Source organism: Cucurbita pepo, chromosome LG08, assembly GCF_002806865.2.
Source record: "Cucurbita pepo subsp. pepo cultivar mu-cu-16 chromosome LG08, ASM280686v2, whole genome shotgun sequence".
Classification (NCBI taxonomy): Eukaryota; Viridiplantae; Streptophyta; class Magnoliopsida; order Cucurbitales; family Cucurbitaceae; genus Cucurbita; species Cucurbita pepo.
Window position 1 is genome coordinate 252,325 of NC_036645.1, and position 23,525 is coordinate 275,849.

The following is a 23,525-nucleotide window of genomic DNA, read 5'->3' on the forward strand; positions in this document are numbered from 1 at the left end:
CAAGGAGTACCCCACCAACGGTCTTGATCTCGTCCCCGACAGAAACCAACGGATGGGATTCAATAGCTCTCTCTGTGGAGGTGATCGGTGCTTTCGGCTGTTCCTAGGTGAAAGCGACTCTAGGAGTGATGTGGCAGTGGGACCCACTTCGTCACTCTCAAAAGGCGGGAAGAGAGGAGCTGTGTTCTGTTCCCCCTTTGCCTCCCTCCCTCACTCTCTCTCTTCATTGGCTGTTCATTTCCTTTCTCTCCTTCTTTGAATTCCTTTCACAACATTACATGTCTTTGTTTTGTCTGTTTCTCTTCCTTCTTCTTCTGGTTATTTGAGTTTTTGAGTCAATTCTTTCATTTGGGTACCTGGAACCTTCCATTTATACACCCTTCTTCCCTCCTTTTCGTCGTTTTTCTTTCTGGGTCTCTCTGTTTTTGAGCTTTTCTTGATGCAAAAACCTTCTACTCAACAACCTTCTTCACTCTTGTTTATTCAATGCCGAGTCCACCGGATTCTCAATTTCAATGATTCGTTCGAGATTTGAATGTGGGCCGACAAAGTTCGAGCGTACAAATATGTAGCCATTCAATGATTGTTGGAAATTTTGCTCTTCAAATGGGGAAGAAATCGAAACAACCCAGCGTTAAGGTTATCATCCTTTTGCTATTGCTAATCTCTTTACACCATTCCTCCGATGCTAAATGCCAGGGAAGAACAACCCAGCACCTCGCTTCCTCAGGGCCATTTCCAACATCATCAACATCACCAACGCCAATAATCTCTCCGCCGTTTAAAAATGGCGTTCGAAGAATCATCCTCAGCGTGCTCTTGGGCGTAGCAACAGGGTTAATGGGTGCCCTTCTTTTCGCTTGTTTAATCCGCAGCTTCGTCAGATACCTTAACAAAACCCCAATTCTGAAAGGCCCTGTTATATTCTCCCCCATTATCCACCCCAAAACACTCCATCTCGCCCTCAGAAACGAAAATCAGCTTCTGGGTTCCAACCCTCATGGAAAGTACTACAGGACAGTTCTGGACAATGGGCTGACCATAGCCGTAAAGCGGCTCGAGGGGTTCACGAACACGGCAGCGAGGAAGTCGGAGAAGAGGCAGTCACAGCAGCAGCTAGAGAGGCTAGCTAGGTTGAGGCATAGGAATTTGATGAGCTTAAGGGCTTATGTTGGGGAAGGGGAAGGGGTGTGGTTGGTTTATGATTATGTGGGAACAGGGAGCCTTGAGGATGTGATGAAAAGAGTTAGAGATAATGAGGTGAGATTGGGTTGGGAAGTGAGGCTTGGAATTGCTGTTGGGGTTATAAAAGGGCTTCAGTATCTTCACTTTGAGTGTGATCCTCACATTCTTCACTACAATTTGAAGCCTTCCAATGTGATGTTGGATGCTGAGTTTGAACCCAGGTTGGCTGATTGCGGCTTGGCTAAGCTATTCGCCAAGTTGGATATGGCTGCTACCTCTGCCTATACCTCCCCTGAGTGCTTCCAGGACTGCAGGTTTGAATTCTAAAACCTTCAAGTCTATTTGATAATGATTTGTTCAAGTGTGTGTAAGGCTTAAATTATTGCTAAACTTTTGAACAATTGAAGATGAAATGGTTCTAGTACTTGATCTTTTGTATGTCTTCTTAGGAAAGAATATGGTTTTAGTAGTCTTCTTGTGAATCAATGAACTTTGGATGTTCAGTATTCTCTGTTTTACTCGGTTTAGAAGTGTGAGATCCCACGTCGGTTGTAGAGGAGAATGAAACATTCCATATAAGGGTGTAGAAACCTCTCCCTGGTGTATGCGTTTTAAAATCGTGAGGGTGAGACGATACGTAATGGGTCCAAACGGGCAATATCTGCTAGCAATTGGCTTGAGTTGTTACAAATGGTATGAGAGTCAAGCACCAAGCGGTGTGCCAGTGAGGACGTTGGGCCCTCAAGTGGTGTGGATTGTGAGATCCCACATTAGTTGGAGAGGAGAACGAGACATTCCTCATAAGGGTGTGGAAATCTCTCCCTAGTTCACATGTTTTAAAACGTGAGGCTGACGACGATATGTATCGGGCCAAAACGGACAATATCGGCTAGAAGTGAGATTGGGTTGTTACAAATGGTATTAGAATTAGACGACGAGTGGTGTGCCAACGAGGACGTTGGGCCCCGAGAGGGGTGGAATGTAAGATCGCACATCGGTTCGAGAGGAAAACAAAATATTCCTTATAAAAGTGTGGAAACCTCTTACTAGTAGATGCATTTTAAAACTATGGGGCTGACGACGATACATAACAAGTCAAAACGAACTATATTTGCTAGGAGTGTATTTGGGATGTTACAAGCAGCTTCATTGATGAGCATTTCCTCGAACAGTAGTTCTAAGCAGATTCGACGTTTGTGGTTTCCAGTTTTGACAGATACAGCGACAAGAGCGACATCTTCAGCTTCGGGATGATACTGGCTGTTCTACTAACAGGCAGAGATCCAGCAGATGCATTCTTCAGAGAAGCAGGGAGTGGAGGGAGCTTAGGACAGTGGCTACAACAGTTGCAGCTGGCGGGGGAGGCTCGAGAAGCGCTCGACAAGAGTATCACAGGGGAAGAAGGGGAAGAAGATGAAATGGTAATGGCAGTGAGGATAGCTGTAGTGTGCTTATCAGATGAGCCAGCGGACAGACCTTCAAGTGATGAGTTGGTACACATGCTAACCCAATTGCACAGCTTCTAAACACTCATCCATTTCATTAGGTGTTTATCTTTGTTACTTAATTTCAATCATTAAAAGAAGAAGAAGAAGCTTATTACTGTAAAGAGGTGTTGACCTGTCCTGTCTAGTTGATGATGTAAAAGAAAGAAGCTTTTGTCCAAAGTAAATTCCATTTTCAGAGTATGATTGTCCTCATGAAATGACCACTTAACAAACGCCTTATCGGTGGGGTTCTCGTTGTTTTTTCTTTTCACCACGTGCTTTCAATGATCCATGACTCTAATACTCGTCTTGTCCTCGACCACAACCAACAAGGAATGCATTGGAATAAGAAACAATTCTCCGAGTGTCGAAATGCATGTGGCATATCACCATATGACCTCTATTTTATTCGTAAGTCACTGGTTCGATCTCCATACATATAAATTCATTGCTGAATCAAATTGGGGTAAGATAAAAATATTGAGAATACACGTAAATAAATAAAATCTTAAAACAAAAACATATAAGAAAAAAAAAGAAAAGTTAGAGAAGGGGGAAGGGGAATGATTAAGGCTTTCTCCCATAGTGAAGGAGCATTAGATGATGTGTGGGTGAGGAGTGAGGAAGCAAAGTGAAGAGTGAGTCTGATGATGAAGAAGAAGCTGTCCAAATGCTATCTCTTACATGCTGCAATGTCCAAAATGGTTCCACTTCTTGCCCTCTACATCTTATCTCTATCTGCAACCCATTATACGAAATACAGTTAGGGTATACACAAGTTCGTTTGGACCAACCAACCCGAAATCTCAACCTTAATAGAGTTTACAACCCAATCTTGGATTTTGATGGTTAGGTATAGGTCACAACGTATCATTAACATCGGTTACAAACGTTAAATGTTCTTGACCCTTTTAAAAGTAGGATTGGGTTGGATTGTAACCCTATTTTCAAGTTGATCGAGTTAACCCAAACAGAAAAAATGTCAACTCAACCTAGGTTGGTCAGGTTATGAAGCCATATGAACACGACTAAGATTTTATGACCATAATAGAATATTCTAAAAGTCGTATCAAACTCTACCGTACTCAAAGGTGAAAGCTGCTTCTAAACGAAGCACTGGAGTACCTTAAACACTTCAATCATCGTTTCGTATATGGATCGAACCGCATAAGGTATGGATTAGGTGAGCAGTTAAACAAGAATATGAAAAGAAAAGAGCAAAAAAGAGCGTTGAAGTAGTGGGAAAGATATAATAGATTGAAAGGAGAGGGTACCCAATATCATTCAAGAACTGGCAAAAAGATTATTAATCATTATGGGACCCAAACAAGACTTTGCTCCTAAGCCAAAATCTCATCATAACAATCATCCCTTTATACTTTATACTTTATACTTTATTATTAACATTATTATAATTAAATTAAGCTAAGCTAACCAAGCATTAATCAAACCCATAATGCTCGCCCATGAATAAGAAGAAATAAAACTTTATTATAAAAGTAAAACACATACATTTCTCCTCCACGTTACACAGAAAACCCTATTTTATTATTTTATTAAGGTCAATACATATTATTTAATTTTATTATATAGTTTTTATTCACCCAGCCGCCCTATATATATATCTCTCTATCCAATCATTGTCAAAGGCTCTGATCTGTCCTTTTATCCTTATTTTTTTTTTCTTCCCTTTTTTCAACCACTTGGAATCATTCTGTTCCACACATTATCCTCTTCATTTTCATGCACAACAATATTTCTTTTTTTAAAAAATCTATTTTTGAACGAATTAAAAATATGCAAAAAAAAAATAGAGTATACTTTTATTTACACAATGATGGATTGTTTCTTTTAGAGATGATTTCAAAAGTAAATATATTTTTTTTACCTATGTGTATTATTTTGGTTCAGAGGGGTAATTATTACAAAAGATGAAAAAATATGATCACCATTCTGACATAAAAAAAATAAAATAAAGTTTCAAACTTTATAGTATAAATATCATAAAATAAAAAAATGATGAAGTGGGATGAAATCATTCATGATAGACTATGTATGAAATGAATTATTTTTACAACATCAAATTTACCAAAAACTAACCATTTCTAATTAATATATATATATATATATATATATTGAATAAAGGTGGATAAATAGGAGAATTAGGGTTGTAATGTGGTTGGTGGTATGGATATGTAAACATCAAAAGTGCAGCACTTAAAGAGAAAAGGGTTTTGATGAGGCATTTGAATATCAAGCAATGGCCCTACCTTCCAACATAATATCTTCTTTACAAAAATTAAAAAATCAAAATCCCGAACAATTCCCTTGCTGACCTAAATCGCTCCCAAGCATGACGACACAAACTCCATGTATTCTAATACCATTCTCGGGTCCACGTGTCGTTTTCTCGATTTAACACCTCATTTTTCTTAATTTAATCAAATTCTATATCAATGACTCTCCGAAAACCCTCTATGCTAAGCCAATACTACTTTTTTCCATATATATATATATATATATATCGCATGCATCTATATATATATATAATTTTTTAATTAAAAAAAGAATTTTTGTTAATAATAATTAGTGAAGAACTATGATATTACATAATTAAGTGTGAGGTTGAAAAGCAAAATGATTAGTGTTAGAAATAATGTTTTTATGAAATTAAATATGTATATAATTACTATGAATAATTTGAGTTATTAATTCATCCATGTTAACCAGTACTTTTTATAATGCAAGCAATCATAATTTCTTTAAAATAAAAAAAATAAAAAAAAAAACATTTTAGCAATCATAGTCTATTAAATTCTTATTTGTACTTTCAACTTTGATTTACTAAATGCATTTAATTCTCTCTAATTATAGTATTTATAGGTTTTTATTTTCCCTTCTTTTTAAGAAATAAATTGACATAATGGTAAACTATCCTATTTCTTTTATTTCCGAATTAATAATTCAGTGAATAAATATTAAATGAATGACATATGACAAGCTACCAAATTAGGAAGTTCATTATTGTAATTTTCTTTTTTAATTTTTTAATTTGATCAAGATTTTAAAAATTAAATATGTATACAACATTAAAACACAGTCTTCTGGTCCAAGAAATGCTTAAAAAAAAAAACATGGAAACCTTAAAAGCTAACATTAAAAGAGACAAGCAAGCTAGCATTCTTAAAGCTAAAGACTTATAAATATTTGGTTCTTAATGTTCATTAACTAATGAATGGATTATTATTAGTTAATTAGCGAAGGGGAAATCCAAATAATTTAATTTGTGTTAATTATGATAATAAAGAAATTAAGAAATACCTCTGATTCGCTATCCAGATGCAGCTTGGAAACCAAATATTTCATAACCAAACGAACCGTCATCTTTTCATCCCTATAGATTCAAATAAAAAATTAAAATAAGAAAAATAATATTTTATTTAATTAAAGAGAAAAAGAAAAAANAAAAAAAAAAAAAAAAAGAATCTCACTTGATTCTGAGATAATTTTTTGAAATTTGAGGCAAGAATGGTTGTTTTGATCTGCATTGACAAAACCCAGAAATTCAAAGGTTTAGAGAACAATTTGATTATGATATGTAATTAAGAACAAGATTAAGGGGAAATGTTTTTGTTTTTTATTTTAATTTTTTTTACTTACTGATTTTCTAAGGCTTTTAATGTAAACCAAATACCAGAATGGGGCCGCCGGGGAGGATTTATGATTCTGACGTCGGAGCTCGGCCCAGCATCGCCGGCCTGAACCCCGGAGCTTTGGAATTGGATAAACGGAGACCGACCGCCAACCGGTAGAAATGAAGAAGACGAGGACGCAGCCAACATCGGCCTGAATGCCCAATTGATCTCTTGCTGTACAAAGTTGGAAGAGGTAGGAGTTCCAAAAAACAACTGCATTCCCGTCTCGGACCGAGCTGTCGTAGCAGCTTCAGGGGTTAAGAAATCCCGGCTGGCGGTGGCGGGGTTGTCACCTCCTCCGCCGGGTAATAGATCGAGCTCGACCAAATTGGAGGTTGTTGGAGGTCTCCGGCGGCCGATACTTAATTGAAGCCACCCATCATCTGTATTAGAAGAGGGTTGTTGATTAAAAGTGTTAGTAGTTGAGTCATCATCATCCGCCATGGGAGGATGAAGAGCAATTAGATAAGGATGAGAATAGTAATAGTAATAATTTTCAGAAACAAGCGGAGGAGCAGCATTCATGAGATGGGCGGCGCCGCAGCCGCGGGAAGGATGGAGTTGGGAGAGAGGGGTATGGGCAGGAAGCATTGTCATGGGCGGCGACCCGGAGAGGCGAGGGGTTGGAGAAGTAAGGGGATGTTTTGGTGAGGGGAGGGAGCCATGGAGGGAGGGAAATAGGTGGAGAAAGGTGACTAATTTTGGGAGCCATGGAAGAGTAGGGGTTTGTATGAAGGGAGAAAATTAGAAGAGAGAGCCATTAAGAAAAAGATTAGGGTTGTTGGTTGTAGGGGCTGTGGTGCTTCAGTGATCATATTCATCACTCCATGGGATTGGAGAAGTAGATGATGATGATGATAATCACACCTAAAAATTCTTGCTTTCCATTATTCTTTCTTTATCTTTGGAACCTTGTGGAGATGATCAAATACTTGCACAAGAGAGAGAAAGTGATTTTATATATATATATATATATTAGGTTAAAAAAGGATTTCTAGTCTTCTCTTTTGCGGCTTCCAGCTTCCAACTTTTTGATGTTCTAGTTTTGCGGCTTCTAAGGGAGTGGATTGTGAGATCTCACATCGGTTAGAGACGGGAACGAAACATTTCTTGTAAAAGTATGAAAACCTCTCACTAGTAGATGTGGCTTAAAACTGTGAGGCGGATGATCATACGTAATGAGCTAAAGTGAACAATATCTACTAACAGTGACTTTAGACTGTTACAAATGATGACTCCAACATTCTCTAACGACAAGACCACGTTATTACTTGTCTTAAAATGCTTCTAAGGGTGAAAACTATCCTCACAGACATACATGAGTCTTTAAAAAATTTGTACGAGGTCAAGTAACATAAAATTGCTCATTTAGGTCCAAATTTATTTCATATTCTATCGTATTATAAAGTGACCGTAAGAGCCAAAATAATATAATATGCTTCTCTTTTTAAATTTTATATTACAACGTTGAACATTTGAACATTATAAATAATTAGGATATTAAATGGTTTTTTGTTTTTTTTATTTTAAAAAATGAAATAAGTATAAATGTCTTTTCTGTTTTTGCAATGTCACCAAAATGGTCCTTTTTATCCTTAAAACTGGATGTGTGATGGTTAAACTAAAATTCATTAATGTTAATTATAAGGAATTAAAAAATATATATATATTTTTAAGGCTTTGATATCATAATAATAGTAATTATTTAAATTATTTCATCAAAAGTTGGTCCCAATAAACTTTTATTGAAATGCTAGCCATTGCATGGCTTCCTAAATTCCTTTTTTTTTTTCTTTTTTTTTTTTAAAAAAATAAATAAATAGGACAAAAATGGAAAAGGTTAGTGGTCCCTTGTAATTAGAGCTATGGTTGAAAAATGGTTATAATTTTTTCTTTAAAAAATAAAAAAATAATAATATGGGTGAAACAAATAGAATAATAATAATAATAATTTTTTAATTAAAATGTATATATATATATATTTTTTAACGGTCGAAAGATTTTCTTTTAATTTCAAAATATACAATCTCATGTAATTGCGGCTGTGTTAACATGATTATTATTAAGAAAAAAAATTTAAAATTTTAATTTTCAAATTCTCCGCTACTAAAATAAATATTGAAGGGTGGAAGGACAAACGGACCATAGTTGATCCATTACGTATCGCCATCAGTTTATTGTTTTAAAAAGCGTTTTCTAGGGAGAGGTTTCCAAACCCTTATAAGACATCATTTGTAACAGTCCAAGTCGATATTGTCAGCTTTGACTCATTACATATCGTCATCAGACTCACGGTTTTAAAATGGGTATGTTAGAAAGAAGTTTCCACACGCCGGTAAGGAATGTTTTGTTTCTCCCTCCAAGAGATGTGGAATCTCAATCCAACATTCTCGTTCACATAGTTGATACCATTTGTAACAGCCTAAGTTCACCACTAAGAGATATTGTCTCCTCGTGATTTTAAAACACGTATGCTCATTCTCCTCTCCAACGGATATGGGTAGGAAAAAAGAGGTATGTTTTAAGCTAATGTTGGATTAAATATAGTAAAAGCAAGAAGAAAGTATAAAGAAAGAGGTAGGAAAGAGTAGTTTTGGTTAGATGATTATGTTTTGTGAATGAGATTACAAGGGAGATTAGGTTTAGCATGTGCTTCCCACTGTGTGTTTCAACAGTGTGTTCCCTTTGTTAATGTTTCGTTGTTCCCGAAAGCATAATTTAAGAATGTGTGTACTGTTTTAAACCAAGAAGCAGAAGACAGACATGTTGGTTTTTTTATCATAAAAGTTGAGCCATTGGGATGCCTGCCACTTCTCCATCGGATGTCTCTTCCTCCTTCTCAAAAAAGCTCACCCTTTTTCTTAAACCCATCAATTCAACATTCTCTGCAACTCTCTCTCTCTCTCTCTCTCTCATGAGTGAACTTTCTTCCTCTCTCTCCTCATGCTTGGTTTTCTGTCCCAATAATTTAATATTCTTATCAGATTCCATATCCGTCCCAGAGGAGAATGAAACATTGTTTATAAGAGTGTGGAAATCTCTCACCAATAGACATGTTTTAATACAGTGACATGATGTGTAACAACCCAAAGTATATAATGTTTGTTAGCTGCGAGTTTGAATTGTTACAAATGGTATCAGAGCCACATACCAGGCCGTATGCCATCCAGGATGTTGGCCCTCTATGGGAGTGGATTGTGAGATCTTACATCAGTTGGACAGGAGCAGAAAACATTTCTTACAAGTAGACGCGTTTTAAAACAGTGAGACTGACGGCGATATGTAACATGTTAAAGTAAACAATATCGATTAGCAGTGGGCTTGGGTTGTTACGAATAGTATCAGAGTCACACACCATGCGGTGTGTCAACGATGACGCTTGCCCCCTAGGGGGTGGATTGTGAGATCTCACATCGGTTGTAGAGAGAAATGAAACATTCTTTAATAAAGATGTGAAAACCTCTCCCTAACAAACATGTTTTGAAACAGTGAAATGGTGATACGTAATGAGCCAAAACGGACAATATCTGTTAGCGGTGGACTTGGTATTATAAATGGTATCAAAGTCACACATCAGGTGGTGTGCCAACGAGGATGTTGAGCCTCCTAAAGGAATGAATTGTGAAATCTCACATTAGTTGAAGATGGGAACAAAACATTCCTTAATACGATGTAGAAACCTCTACCTAGTAGACGCATTTCAAAATCATGAGACTGACATAATCTATTTCAAAATTTTCTTTTGGATATGGATATGGTTGATTTTGTTCTTCTAACTTTGGTATATTTGTACTTATAGCCCCAACTACTCAAGTGTAGGAATAGAGGGTTCTAGTTGACTTGGGGCTTCCACTTTAGCCTTTGGCGTTTACTAAACTTGATCATCAGCCTTGGCCATTCCATTCCTAGGCGTCAGAAAGGGCCAGCTGCTAGGTGGCATGGCTAGACCAGACGCCCACTACAAAGCCAATGCAATGACCAAAGTCCAACCCAATGCCCAACTTTCATTGTTGAGTAACCCACTACACAGTCCGACTCACGCCTGCTGACTAAAAGACACATCCCTTTGTAATCTCACCCTCATGCCTCCCAAACAATCATACAAGTCAGAAGGCACTGAGACTAGACATGTCTATGTTCTTTTTGTTTTTAAGAAAAGGCCTGCGGTTACTCAGGAGAATGATGCTTTACAAGAGCTTGTTCACAAGTTACTACCATCCATCTGCCTTTTATACTCGACATTTGTTGTGCACGGTGCCACGAAACGATTGGGAACTACGACGGGTCGAAATGCATTTTGTTCTTTGGATCTAATGGCAAAACAAAAAAAAGAATGAGAAAGATACATGACCTAAGAGCAATGACATATTATCTTTCCAAGTAATACAATGGAGAGTACTCTAAGTACTGTATCTCGAGGAAACGTGATTAAACGAGTATAATTTAAATTTGAGATTGAAATTACATCATCAAATTTGATCGTTACACACAATATTGTTGAAAAATATTGACCGTAACTCAGTTTTTCACGTAATGTATAAATTTTTGTTAACATTAATAGGAATGACAAAGTCTTCCTTGTAACCTTATGATTTAGAGTGTGACGTTTATTGATAATGAAGATCGGGACTTTCACCTATTCATCAGAGTGGACCATTACTATAATTACTCTCACCAACTTGGACTTCTACATACTGAAGCAAATCAATTCAGCTTTAAAGGGCTAGTGTGACATTTAATGTTATAGACTAAAGTATTTATTATTTCACAAACAATGTATAATTGCTTAATAAGCATTGCTAAAGGGCTCATGCCTTCGAGTGGTCTCGAATATGAAGTTAACTTGAGGTTCGATTCTCAATAAGTATGTTTGAGTGAGCAATGAAGACAGATGACATCTCGATACTTAGGAGATATCATGAATATATCAATGGACTCGATAGTTCTCGGTTGACACAATATTAACATGTGACTCTGTGTAAGTCATGGTCTCACCCGGTTGGAAGAGTACCGTTTAAACATCTAACGGCTTGATTAATGGTTAGTGTTTGAACCGGTTAAGTATAAAATTATAAAATTATAAAATTGTAAAACTAATTTTAAAAAAAAATTAAAACGTATTTATTTTTATCACTTATATAGAAAATTAAAATTTAATAAATTTTAATTTTAATAAAAGGAAGGCTATGGCGGAAATAAAAACAAAAACGCGTTTTATTTGACATAAGAGTCGTAGTAGTGGAGCTGAGAGTTGGATGGATTCGCTTCACATATTTATGATCTGAGCGCCAACTGCTCTTCTTCACCGCGCGCGCGCTCTCTCTCTCTTCGCTCACCGATCTCGATCTTCTCTTCTTGGTGAAGACGAAGATGCAGATGATGATCTCCAAGGCCTCCTCTGCCATGGCCTCCTTGCCTTGCACTAGGGTTCGTTTTCGTATTCCTTATTCTATTTTTTCTCTGCACATTTTTGTTTCGCAATTGCTGTGGCACATGTTTCTTGTATGAATTTTCTTATTGTTTTGTTCGAATTTTTTGTATGTGATCGGGTTTAACCTGTGGCAACTGTCGAATGTAGTTTAAGCAGCGTAATCTGTGATTCTGTGAGGGGAGGATACTGTTTGTTTTGTTGCGAGTCTTAGTTCGTTGGCTTGTTGTATTTCTATCGCTACTTTCTGCCTGTATGACGATGAATCTACAACGGATTTTGTTGATTTTCTTGTCTGAAATTTTTGTGATTCTGAAATTGTTTTCGTGGAAGCTCTGTTATCTTCGTACGTGCTCCTGTAATTGTTACTGCTAATTTTGTTGCTAAGATCTGTACATCATGATTTATGCCCTTCCTTCTCGCGTCTCGTATCATGTCATCGTGGGTAGTGAATCTGTAATGTTATCATGGTTTATTGACGAATGGGAGTTTCAGGTGAGAAGCGTATGTGTCTGGCCGAGCGTTAAACAACTTTCGTTTAGAAAAGACCTTTTATATGGGGTTATGCGACTCTTATCTACTCCATTGAAAACGTTGCGTGGAGCTAGTCGTTCACTTAAAGTTGCTCAGTTTTGCAGTGTCGTCAATATGTCCTCCACCTTGCAAATTGAACTGGTAAGTTATTAGATCTGGAAATTGTTTATGTGCTGTCTATCATATTAGTTATTTTTCCACACGGTGGTCTTGTGGTGGTGATTTTATGATATACTTCCTGGTTTATTATTTTCCTTTTATCAATTCATGACTTGATTCTAAAAAATTTTGCTCGAGGGAATTTCTCTTTGATAGGAAGGGGCCTTATCTCCATTTCATTTTTTTGGATGCGTTTATTTCCAAAGTTTGATTACTTCAAAGATTGCAACACATGATTTGTCACTTTAAAACCTTCTCAGCTACACAACATATAATTCTTGTTCTGTGTCCATGTGATTTAGGTGGTTGCAGATTATATTGAACTAGATATTAGCCAATGCTCTTTCTGAGCTCCCACCCCTAGTTAATCCTTGTTTAGGATGCTGGCTGTCCACTATCAATCTAGGTTCTACATCTCACAATAATTTCTTAGACACTTCCAGCATGCACATTAATTGCATACCTCTCTTTTCCTCTACTCCACTTCGTAGGTACCTTGTCTTCGTGATAACTACGCATACCTCTTACATGATGTTGACACGGGCACAGTCGGCGTTGTTGATCCTTCTGAAGCTTTACCAGTTATAGATGCCTTAACCAAGAAAAACAGAAATTTGACATATATACTTAATACTCACCATCATGATGATCACACAGGTGGAAATGAAGAATTAAAAGCAAGGTACGGAGCGAAGGTATGATTATTTATTATTATTATTATATTATTTTGCATTGTACCAATATTCTAGTTGGCGCTATCCTGTATATATTGTATGTTTGAACCCTAAAAGTTGGTCATTGAGGCGTTTTCCATGGATTCAACCTAAAGGCCATGAGTCCCTGGTCATTTTGTGATTATTCCCTTAGTCTCATTTTACTTGATAGAATCCCTTCCTTTACTGGGGTCCCTTTTGTGGGCTTCGTTTTTTGTATGGTTGTGTATTCTTTCATTTTTTTTCTCAATGAAAGTTAGGTTTTTTATTAAATAAAAAAAAGAAAAAGAAAAAAAAGAAAACTAGAGGCCATGAGCCCTTTTTGAGGCAATTATGTGAGAAATTAAATAATTCTAAATTTATTGATACCAAAAGAATGTAGGCTTATATGCTATTCTATTCTTTGTCCAAACATAGTGAGGTGGATATTTTTTTTAATATGAAACACAAGTATCTAGTCATGAGAACCCCATACCTTGTGATATGCAAGAAATGTTACATACTTCAGTACTGATGAGAGTATTCTGAGTTTTTTTTTTACTTGTTTTGAAATAAAGGCGTTACTAACCTTTCCTTTAAATCAAGGCCTGGATTTTAAGCATTAAGGATTTGATGCTGACATATGTTATTTGATAGTCTTTGAGATATTTCTTATTCAATTTTTTATATCCTTTTCGCTGTTTGTAGGTGATTGGCTCTGGAATAGACCGTGACAGGATTCCTGGAATTGATATAACCTTAAGAGATGGAGACAAGTGGATGTTTGCTGGCCATGAAGTGCACGTAATGGAAACTCCTGGTCATACTCGAGGTGTTTGTTACTACTTGTTGCTTTTAGATTGGTTTCTCTTATGATAATAGGTACAGTAGATTTGTTTCTTGTATTATAACTCTCTCCTCTCTCTGCATGTGCATGAAAAGTGAGGGAATAAAAGAACAGTGATTCTTTCATCTGTCTCAAGAGAGTGATAATAGATTCTTTCATATGATTTAGCGATGCTTCTCTATCCATATTTTATTATAACTTTCGTTATCATTCTTCATAATTATTATGCTTTCTCTGAGATAATTTTTCTTCAAAAACTTACTATTTGGCAGTTCTAGTTTTATACATCTTTTGTATAACTTCTTCGCACAGCCGATCTTTTCTTTGATCATTCTAGTTAAAAGACTAAAAGAAGTCTTGCAATATTTGATATGTAGTATCGATGTATTGATGATGACTAGAAGAGTCTTTATTGGGAAATAGATGGAGTTTTTGGGCATGCTGCTTCTGTAGGCTTTTGCTTGGTTTCCATTCTTTAAACTTGCATCTCATCGAGGAAAAAGAAAAGCAAAATTGATGATGTGGGTTTTGTTGTACCTATGTAACTCAAATATGTGTCTGGGAAAAATTCAAAAACACAGTGTGGGTTTGTTGTTCTGTTTCTTAGTTCTTGTGGATTTGTTTGTGCCTATGGAATTCTGGCTCACCATTATATACTCTTTGGCCTGATTTTTTGTTTCTAATTTTAACTGAATTCAGGTCATATTAGTTTCTATTTTCCTGGATCAGCAGCAATTTTTACTGGTGATACATTATTCAGCTTATCTTGTGGCAAGCTTTTTGAAGGAACTCCTGAACAGGTTTGTTTGCCTTGCACTTTTCATTTAATTGGATGTTACCTAAATGTAGTACCATGTCCAAACGTTTCTTCTTGCTAGACCTGCTTATGGTTTTTGCCTCTCTGTGCTTGATTTCATCCACTTTTTACCCTTTTTGTTATCCAATCAAGTTGAGTGCCATTTTGTGGGAGTTTCTCTGCTGTTCCTTTTATTCTCATTCCATGCACCCTGTTCTGTGTTCTCTGATGAACAAAATGGCACTCAAGTTCAGTATGCTTAGGTCACTCATTAAGTATCGATGTAATGGAAATACTATTGTTGTGAAAAGTGAACTTGATGCTGAATGCTAATCTACTGAATGTGAATTAAGCTCAGAGACTTAATTGCTTCTAGTTATTTAGATTCTAATGCTAAGTAATAATTGCTATGAGGTTATTATTTTATTTGCAGAATTCTAATTGTTTAGTATGCATGATACAGATGCTATCTTCCCTAAAAAAGATCACTTCTTTGCCAGATGATACAAACATATTTTGCGGTCATGAGTATACTTTGGTCAGTAACTTATTGCTTTTATTTTATTTTATTATGACACTACATTTTCTGAAGGTCGAATGCCACATGCCTAATTATACGATTACCATTTGGCAGAGTAACTCTAAATTTGCTTTGTCCATTGAACCTAAGAACGAGGCTCTCAAATCTTTTGCAACCCAGGTTGCCAATCTACGGAGCAAGGGCTTGCCAACGGTAACTCCTTGGCCATTATTTTATGGGTGATTATTTGGAGTTTAATTCAGCATGGTTTGTGTATATAGTGGCTGAGAATATTTGTTAAAACCACAGACCTAAATAGTGTGAAAGCTATTTATAAACAAATAAATTACAAGTATATAGGAAGAGTAATAAATGGAAAGAACAATAAATAAATGAAAAAATACCTATGTGTAGTGGAAGGAAAATATCTAGATATTTTCCTATAATAAAAGATCAACTATGATATATATGATCAACTATAATTTAGTACTAAATATCCTTAACATCTCCCGCAAGCTGACGTCGGATTTGAATGAACGTGAAGTTTGGATCTGAAAAATTCAAAGAGAGGTCGATAAACACTTTTCATGAAAATTTTCACAACCTGGTTCGGAGGAGATGTAGAGAAATACTTTCTTGGCCATCCAAAACTGCAGAGGATCATCGCTCAGCGTCGATTCTGCCTTGGCTCTGGCGAGAATATGTCTAACCCACGAAGTAGAAGGGGGAAACCCAGAGGAAGAAGGAGAATAGAGAGAGAGGGTTCGATGGTGACTATGAAGAAGAGAGGAAGAAGAGGGCAGAAACTGAGAATGCGGACTCTAGGTATATTTTAGACGAAGAAAGAGAGGGGCGGAGATGGAGTGGGGTCTGCACCCTGTGGATCGGTTTGCTATCGAGCAAATGAGCACGAATAAGAATATCTCGAGCATATTTTAACTTACTGATGAAGAGACCATCAGAAGTAGGTGAAGAGCCACAATGATAAATCCAAAGACGGTGATTCTATTCACAACACTTAAATGGTCAGGAGTGGAGGCTGAAGACGGAGCAGTAGGCAAAGCCGGTGGAGAAGCAGTCGGCGCCATAGTAGGTGGTGAAGTTCCAATGGACAGAGAGGGAGTCACGTCCCCTGGAGTAAAGGACGAAGACGGTGTTGAAGCCAGAAGAGTTGCCATAGTGGGCAAAGGAGCCGATTTTGGCAAGGAGGTTGGCAGCGACTTGGTTGGCGAAGAGGCCAGTGTGCGCCCAAATTCCGAAGGTAAATCTCTGCAGAAGGTCGATGGGCTTGTAGAGATTTCATATATTTCTGATGAGAAAGCTGATGAGGATCCTGAGTTTAGGGTTTCTGTGAAGGATGAAGGGAAGATTGAGAAGAAATGAAAGAGACTATGTTGGCCAAGGGAAAACCGATTGTGTTGGAAAAGGTGAGGTTGTATGTACAGAGTAAGGGGAAGGGTGATTTGGAGGTCAAAAGGGTGGAGCCTAAGAGTAATCAATCGGCTCCGCCTGCGGCAACCATGGAGACTGCTCCCGCGACGTCAAAGCCAGCAGTGGTGGTGGAGAAGAACAATAGAGGATTCAGAAGCCATTGAAAAGAAAGGACCGAGGTTGTTAAATCGAAAAAGGGCTCTGATTCCATGAGAATATTTGTTAAAACATCCACATCTAAATGATGTCAAAATTCTCTATTTATAATCAAATAAATTACAAGGATATGGAAAGATACCTATATGTAATGGAGGACAAATATCTAGTACTAAATATCCCGTAATAAAAGATCTAGATAAAGTACTAAATATTCAGATATTTGCATGTAATAAAAGATCAAATATATATGATAAACTATAATTTAGTATTAAATATTTTTAATAGTGGCACCATAGCTAGCAGTCTGCAGCTTAATTTATTGTTTCGTAATAACTTTCTTCCGTATAAAAAAAACTACTTTATTGAAAACATGAAATATACAAAAGGAGAAACTTTCCTCCCAAGTTGAGTTTACACGAAGCACTGGTAGTTGATGCCTTGCAGAACATGAGCTTGCTAAGTAAAAAATTTTGATTTCTTTTTGTGGATCCTAGGGAGATTTATTTGTAATGTTGTGAGCTCAGTAAATTCGACTGTCACTATAAAAACAATGATTTTGGTAGGCTGAGACACACAAGCATCTCAACCTTGAACCTAGGGATGACATGAACAGGCCATTTGGTATTGTACTTCCATTGCCCCCTAAGTGTTTTTAACTCTATGATTTTAATATCACAGATTCCAACAACATTAAAGATGGAGAAAATGTGCAATCCGTTCCTCCGTACTTCAAGTACAGAAATTCGGCAGTCGTTAAAAGTTCGAAATACAGCGGATGATGCAGAGGTCTTGGGTATCATTCGCAAAGCTAAGGATCAATTTTAGCACCCTCTATAAAAAAGAAAGGGGTTGGAAGAGTTCATTTTCATGTATAGGATGATAGATTAGCAGTTGCCTGTGTAAAATAAGTTAACGGGATGTTTGCATTCATGATTTCCTATTGAGTTCCATTATTATCAGTTCAGTTCTTTTTAAGTTTAATTTGCACACCTCTTGACACGAAGAGTCGATTTTCTTTCCCTTTCTTTTTATACGATGAAAGAAGCACAAGATAATTTTCTTGGTGTGTTGGATATTAGGTTTAGATGTTGGAAACAGTGGTGAAGCCATAGTAGTTGTGCCTAGAATTCAATTGAATATAGTATGAGTTATGTTGGAGTTTAAGTTGGTTAAGAGGAGAAACATTGGAGAATGTAAAGAGAGTCAGGTTGAGGAAGAGGATGTTTCTTCTCCCATCTCTTATTGGTTGTGGGTGTGGATTGGTGTCCCATGCATCTTTGAGAGAATATTGATATGGACTCTCCTTTTTTGCTCGAAATAATTTAGAAGAAAGGTGAGGTTTCTTGATGCAATAGATCAACACAAGGGCCTTGGGTTTGATGGTTTTGCCATGACTTTTTTCAGCACAATTGGATAGTAACTTTAATGAATTATTTGTCTCTCTCCTCCCTACAAATGAAAATGGCAAACAATGTTCAGTCTCCATATATTCATTTGCTCAATCTATATAATTAGACCAACTCATGTTATGAAATAACAACAAATTAGTAGCCATGTAACATCACTTGGTTATATTTATATATATATATTTCTTTGGACTTTTTTTAAAAGAAGAAAAGAAAGTATTAAAAAAGATTGAAAAGAGGAAGAGTTTTGGTCATTACTATTATCTTGTCCTATATAGTATACTCATAAATGCTTGCCTCAACTAGCTTATCTTGGATACATATCTACATTCATGCCTACTCATGGATACATATCTACATTCATGCATACTCAGAGTTGGTATTATCTATTTGTTAGAAGGAAATAAACTCAAAAGTTTGGAATCCAAAATGAATATAGGTTGCATGCATGCAGCTATAAATTGTCTCGTTAAAATATTATAATCTCAACCAAATGATTAAGAATTCCATTCTCAACCTTAGTATGTTTGAACTAAAAAATCTTGTGAAAGTTTGTACCCTATCGCTATAACTCATCTCGTTAAACTATTAAAATCTCAACCAAATGATTAAGAATTCCATTCTCAACCTTAGCATGTTTGAACTAAAAAACCTCATGAAAGTTTGTACCCGAGAACAAACGAAACTACCTTAAATGAATACAAAACTTGAAAAATAAGAGTGTTGTTAGAATATATTATTACTTGTTTAGGGTTTGATTCTTTTCTTGAAATTCTATTTCCATTAAACTAAGGTTTGTTTGCAATTCAACACCCATTCACATGATTAGAGTTGAAAAAGAAGAACAAAAAATGAAGAAATTTATAAAACAAAAGCCAAAACTAAAACCAAAACCAAAACCCATTGGCCTCCTTTTCTGACAAATACAAATACACATGGAAACAATTTGAAAGGCAAAAATGAAAAGGGTTTTTCTCTCTCTTCTTTTTCCTCTCATTCCCCCATGAATCAAAGCCAAAGAAAGGAAAACCCAGAAAGAAAAGCAAGTGGAAAGTTGTGTCATTCATGGAATCTCATTTTCAGAGCGATCAAAATGAAGAAGCTGACCATTACTGCATTTTGGACAATCTTCAACAAGCTTTGGCACCATAAAATACATTAGGCAGCTCTTGCAACCTGCCACCACCAACACATCCTCCTCCTCCTCCTCTTCTTCTTCCTGTTCTTCCATGGCTGCATAGTTCTTGTTGTTCTCATTGTTGTTATTCGATGACTCTGTCGACGACTCGTCACTATCATCATCGTCATCGTCATCCGAGTAATAGTAATCTTCACTATAATGATCTTCTGTGATAGACCTTGGATCTTCCTTCGCCTTCATTCCATTCCTCCAGTTTATGTAGTAAATCTCCCCCGTCTGCCAAAAAAAAAACAAACAAAAAACCTCACATTCTCCATATTCTCTTCAAATTATAAGCAACCCTTCACATTTAAACAAAACCCATTAAACAAAATTTCAAAAAACCCCCTTAAAGTTCCTTCCTTTCCATGAATTCTATACCCAAACACGAAACCCTAATAAGTTTTTGTAGGAATAACGCCTCATATCAATGAATATGTATTCCTTACTTATAAACTCATGATCATTCCCTGAATTAACTACTCCCTCCCAGAAGAGCTTTGGGCTTTCCAAAAGGAGAAACTCATGATCATTCCTAAATTAGCTCATCTGAGACTCTCTCCCAATAATAATCAACTGAACCCAAAAAAGATAACCTTTAAGTCGAGACACTGCTCCCAGTGGCAAGGGAGAGAGATATGGGAGTTGAGGTCCAAAGTGGTGGGAGGTTGAAGAAGATCAGAAGAAGAGGAATTTGGGGCTTGTTGTTGTTGGTGATGATGATCATGATGGCGGCGGCGGTGGCGGCTTAAGGAACAGTTTTGAAGAGAGCGTTCTAAGGCGGCTGTGATTGTTGCCATATTTGGAGGTGTACTCATTACTAACCCACCAAAGCTTAAGAACATGAACAACAAATGAAGGAACCAGAAGGAAAGAAAGAAAATGGGAGATGGAAATTAACAACCTTTTTTTTTCTTTTTAATAAATAAATAATTAATTAATGTGTGGGCGTGAAGAGGACGCTTACGCGCGTGGGAATCTTACCGGAACAACTCAGTTGGGGTCCAGGACGTCTTGTCGACCATCATCCGTGGACGCATTATGTGATCATGGGAATTGCACGTCCACGCGCGGAGAGACCGCGTGGATTTTGTTCTTTGTTTCGGGAAAGGTGATTCGAAAAAATTAACGCATTTACCAAAAAGAATGCCGCAGCTTTCTCCAACATTGTTCTCTCTTCTTTTCTTATCCTATTGAACATGATTTTCGATTAAGTATTTTTAATTAAATTAATTAAAATATTTCAAAACTTTCTATTTTAAATAACGAGAAAAAATAATGAAATTATTCAATCATTCGAATGCAATAATGTTAATAAGTAGGGATGCAATGAGATGATCACTTGGGAGAGTTAGGGTCGAGTTGGAGATGACACGAATAAAATGTTCATCCTACAACGAGAGCCTGTGATTTTCTAAACGATTTAGGAGAGTGGGACGATTGGATGAAGTTAAATTTTAATCTTGAATGAGCTATGAACATCTTAGAGAAGGTTAAGTGGGCATTCTCGAACAACTTACGAAGGAAAAGGAGATGTCTACATTTGTTGTTGATATGAGTACCCATTTGTAAGAGTGTGGAAACCTCTCCCTAGCATACACGTTTAAAACTGTGAAGCTGATAGTGATATGTAATGGCTAAAGCGAATAATATCTGTTAGCGGTGTGCTTGGGCTCTTACAAATTGTATCAGAGCCATACATCGAACGGTGTGCCAGCGAGGACATTAGACTCCCAAGTGGGGTGGATTGTGAGATCCCACATCGGTTGGAGAGGAGAAAGAAACATTTCTTAAAAGGGTGTGGAAACCTCTCACTAACAGACGCGTTTTAAAAACCTTAAGGGGAAGCCCGAAAGGGAAAGCCCAAAGAGGACGGACAATATCTGCTAGCGGTGGGTTTGTTGAGCCAAACACCAAACTAGGACTCTCAAGTGGGGTGGATTGTGAGATCCCACATCGGTCGGAGAGGAGAAAGAAACGTTCCTCGTAAGGGTCCACCCCACATTGGTCGGAGAGGAGAAAGAAACGTTCCTCATAAGGGTGTGAAAACCTCTCCCTAATAGACGCGTTTTAAAAACATTAAGAGGAAGCCCGAAAGGAAAAGCCTAAAAAGGACAATATCGGCTAGAGGTGGGTTTGGCTATAACAAATGGTATGAGAGCTAAACACCAAACAGTCCTTATAAAGGTGTGGAAACCTCTATGTAGGAGACGAGTAAAAACATTTTACACGAATTTTGTGCCATAGAACTCCTAGAATACTTTTGTAAACAAGTTAGGTAACCAAAATAATAAGTTTGAGTGGAGAAATAGTCATAAACAAGATGAAAATCACTCCAAAACATAATCTTTATTAGAAGTTTGATAATAAACTCTTTGATTCTTCCAATCACAATGACATTATTGAGTCAGAAACACTTTCAAACATCACTCTCAAACATAATCTTATAGAATAGGATGAATTTCCCCCACTTGAAGGAGAGAGACATGGAGTGTCTGAAGGGTAGAGAATGGTTTGAGAGAAAGATTCGAGAGCATAAAAAGTCAGATTCTTAGAGAAAGAGAGAGAGAGAATGAGTTTTGGGAGGATGTTGATGGCAGAAGGAATATTAGGGAGAGAGAGGGAGGGAGAGATAATGTCGGAGTCACAGAGAATAGTTTCAGAGAAAAGATTCCAAAAGCAGAAGAAAAAAGAAGAGAAAGACCCAACTCTGCCACTCATATTCATCTTCATGTTGCTTTCTCGTGATTATTACAATAAATTTACCATCGCTTTTCCCCTCTATTTCTTACCGTTTCTCTCTCCCAAACTTAAAACCTTCTTTATTCTTGCTTTCTTATCCCATTTCAATTTCACCTTTTTAACCCATCATCGTTTCTCCCTTCCTGTTTTCTTCTTGTTTTTTTGTCTGTTTCTTCACTTCCTAACTGTTCTTTTCACTATTCTTCTGTTTAAAAAAACAACATATAGCAATGAGTGAAGAGGTAGCAGTGACAAATTTGGTCAAAGGAAAAGGTTCACTAACTGAAACAACCCATTCATCTCTTGGATATATCAGTTTCTTCTTATTTGTTTCAACATTGTGTGTTTGTGTTTGAGGTTGATACAAGAATGTAACTACTCAGCGGGGTGGATTGTGGTATCCCACGTTAGCTGGAGAGGGGAATGCTGAAGCATTCCTTATAAGGGTGTGGAAACCTCTCCCTTACATATGCGTTTTAAAACCACGAGGCTGACGGTCATACATAACGGGCCAAAACAAACAATATTTGCTAGTAGTGGACTTGAGCTATTACAAATGGTATCAGAGCTAGGCAGCGAGCGGTGTGCCAGCGAGGACGCTGGACCCTCAACAGGGGTAGATTGTGAGATCCCACATCGGTTGGAGAGGGAAACGAAGCACTACTTTTAAGGGTGTAAAAACTTGTGAGATTCCACGACGGTTGGGTAGGAGAACGAAACATTATTTACAAGGGTGTGGAAACCTCTTCCTAGCAGACAAGTTTTAAAAACCTTGAGACGAAGCCCGAAAGGGAAAGCCCAAAGAGGACAATATTTGTTAGCAGTGGACTTGAGCTGTTACAAATGGTTTTAGAGCTAGATATCGGGCGATGTGTCAGTGAGGAGGCTGAACCCTGAAGGGAGGTGGACATAAGGCAGTGTGCCAGGAAGGATGCTGAGCCCCCAAGGGGAGTGGATTGGGGGGTCCCACATCGATTGGAGAAGGGAACGAGTGCCAGCGAGGACGCTGGGCCCTAAAGGGGGTGGATTGTGAGATCCCACGTCAGTTGGGGAGAAGAACGAAGCATTCTTTATAAGGGTGTAGAAACTTCTCTCTAGTAGACGCATTTTAAAATCATTGAGGGGAAACCCGAAAGGAAAAGCCCAAAGAGGACAATATCTGCTAGCGGTGGGCTTAAGCTATTACAAAACCTCTCCATAATAGACGTGTTTTAAAACCATGAGGTTGAGGTTATACATAACGAGTCAAAGCAGACGATAACGG

At 37.2% G+C, this 23,525-nt stretch overlaps 4 protein-coding genes across 6 annotated transcripts; 2 read left to right on the forward strand and 2 right to left on the reverse strand.

The window, feature by feature from the left end:
* The first annotated feature begins 206 nt into the window (after positions 1–206).
* On the forward strand, positions 207–2,880 carry LOC111800302 (inactive leucine-rich repeat receptor-like protein kinase CORYNE). Its single transcript, XM_023683929.1, has 2 exons — positions 207–1,499; positions 2,393–2,880. The coding sequence occupies exons 1-2, from the start codon at positions 580–582 to the stop codon at positions 2,709–2,711; spliced, it is 1,239 nt and encodes a 412-aa protein (XP_023539697.1). The 5' UTR covers positions 207–579; the 3' UTR covers positions 2,712–2,880.
* Positions 2,881–3,045: 165 nt separating this feature from the next.
* On the reverse strand, positions 3,046–7,295 carry LOC111800782. Its single transcript, XM_023684628.1, has 4 exons — positions 6,333–7,295; positions 6,164–6,214; positions 5,994–6,066; positions 3,046–3,410 (listed from the first exon to the last, which is right to left on the reverse strand). Exons 1-4 carry the CDS (start codon positions 6,962–6,964, stop codon positions 3,240–3,242), a joined length of 927 nt encoding a protein of 308 aa, XP_023540396.1. The 5' UTR covers positions 6,965–7,295; the 3' UTR covers positions 3,046–3,239.
* Positions 7,296–9,259: 1,964 nt separating this feature from the next.
* LOC111800909 (probable hydroxyacylglutathione hydrolase 2, chloroplastic) lies at positions 9,260–17,914 on the forward strand. Of its 2 annotated transcripts, XM_023684825.1 has the most exons (9): positions 9,260–9,278; positions 11,684–11,794; positions 12,291–12,470; positions 12,980–13,183; positions 13,889–14,012; positions 14,727–14,827; positions 15,287–15,361; positions 15,458–15,556; positions 17,612–17,914. In XM_023684825.1, the coding sequence occupies exons 2-9, from the start codon at positions 11,738–11,740 to the stop codon at positions 17,756–17,758; spliced, it is 987 nt and encodes a 328-aa protein (XP_023540593.1). In that variant the 5' UTR covers positions 9,260–9,278; positions 11,684–11,737; the 3' UTR covers positions 17,759–17,914. The 2 variants fall into 2 exon arrangements, with proteins under 2 accessions (XP_023540593.1, XP_023540592.1); XM_023684824.1 differs by lacking the exon at positions 9,260–9,278 and having other exon boundaries at positions 11,601–11,794.
* Positions 17,915–19,202: 1,288 nt separating this feature from the next.
* LOC111800911 (histone chaperone RTT106-like) lies at positions 19,203–20,409 on the reverse strand. 2 transcript variants are annotated; one of them, XM_023684829.1, is made up of 2 exons: positions 20,097–20,409; positions 19,203–19,791 (listed from the first exon to the last, which is right to left on the reverse strand). In XM_023684829.1, exons 1-2 carry the CDS (start codon positions 20,362–20,364, stop codon positions 19,403–19,405), a joined length of 657 nt encoding a protein of 218 aa, XP_023540597.1. In that variant the 5' UTR covers positions 20,365–20,409; the 3' UTR covers positions 19,203–19,402. The 2 variants fall into 2 exon arrangements, with proteins under 2 accessions (XP_023540597.1, XP_023540596.1); XM_023684828.1 differs by having other exon boundaries at positions 19,377–19,756; positions 20,116–20,409.
* Positions 20,410–23,525: the final 3,116 nt, after the last annotated feature.

Coding starts and splice junctions, on each gene's coding strand:
- LOC111800782 (XM_023684628.1), bottom strand. CDS start 6,964: ATGACAATGCTTCCTGCCCATACCCCTCTCTCCCAACTCCATCCTTCC. Junction 6,067..6,163: donor AAAAATTATCTCAGAATCAA/GTGAGATTCTTT, acceptor TTGAATCTATAG/GGATGAAAAGATGACGGTTC. Junction 3,411..5,993: donor ATCTGGATAGCGAATCAGAG/GTATTTCTTAAT, acceptor AATGGGTTGCAG/ATAGAGATAAGATGTAGAGG.
- LOC111800302 (XM_023683929.1), top strand. CDS start 580: ATGATTGTTGGAAATTTTGCTCTTCAAATGGGGAAGAAATCGAAACAA. Junction 1,500..2,392: donor GAGTGCTTCCAGGACTGCAG/GTTTGAATTCTA, acceptor TGTGGTTTCCAG/TTTTGACAGATACAGCGACA.
- LOC111800909 (XM_023684825.1), top strand. CDS start 11,738: ATGCAGATGATGATCTCCAAGGCCTCCTCTGCCATGGCCTCCTTGCCT. Junction 14,828..15,286: donor TTGAAGGAACTCCTGAACAG/GTTTGTTTGCCT, acceptor TGCATGATACAG/ATGCTATCTTCCCTAAAAAA. Junction 15,557..17,611: donor GGAGCAAGGGCTTGCCAACG/GTAACTCCTTGG, acceptor TTAATATCACAG/ATTCCAACAACATTAAAGAT.
- LOC111800911 (XM_023684829.1), bottom strand. CDS start 20,364: ATGTTCTTAAGCTTTGGTGGGTTAGTAATGAGTACACCTCCAAATATG. Junction 19,792..20,096: donor GGTTATCTTTTTTGGGTTCA/GTTGATTATTAT, acceptor GAGAATATGGAG/AATGTGAGGTTTTTTGTTTG.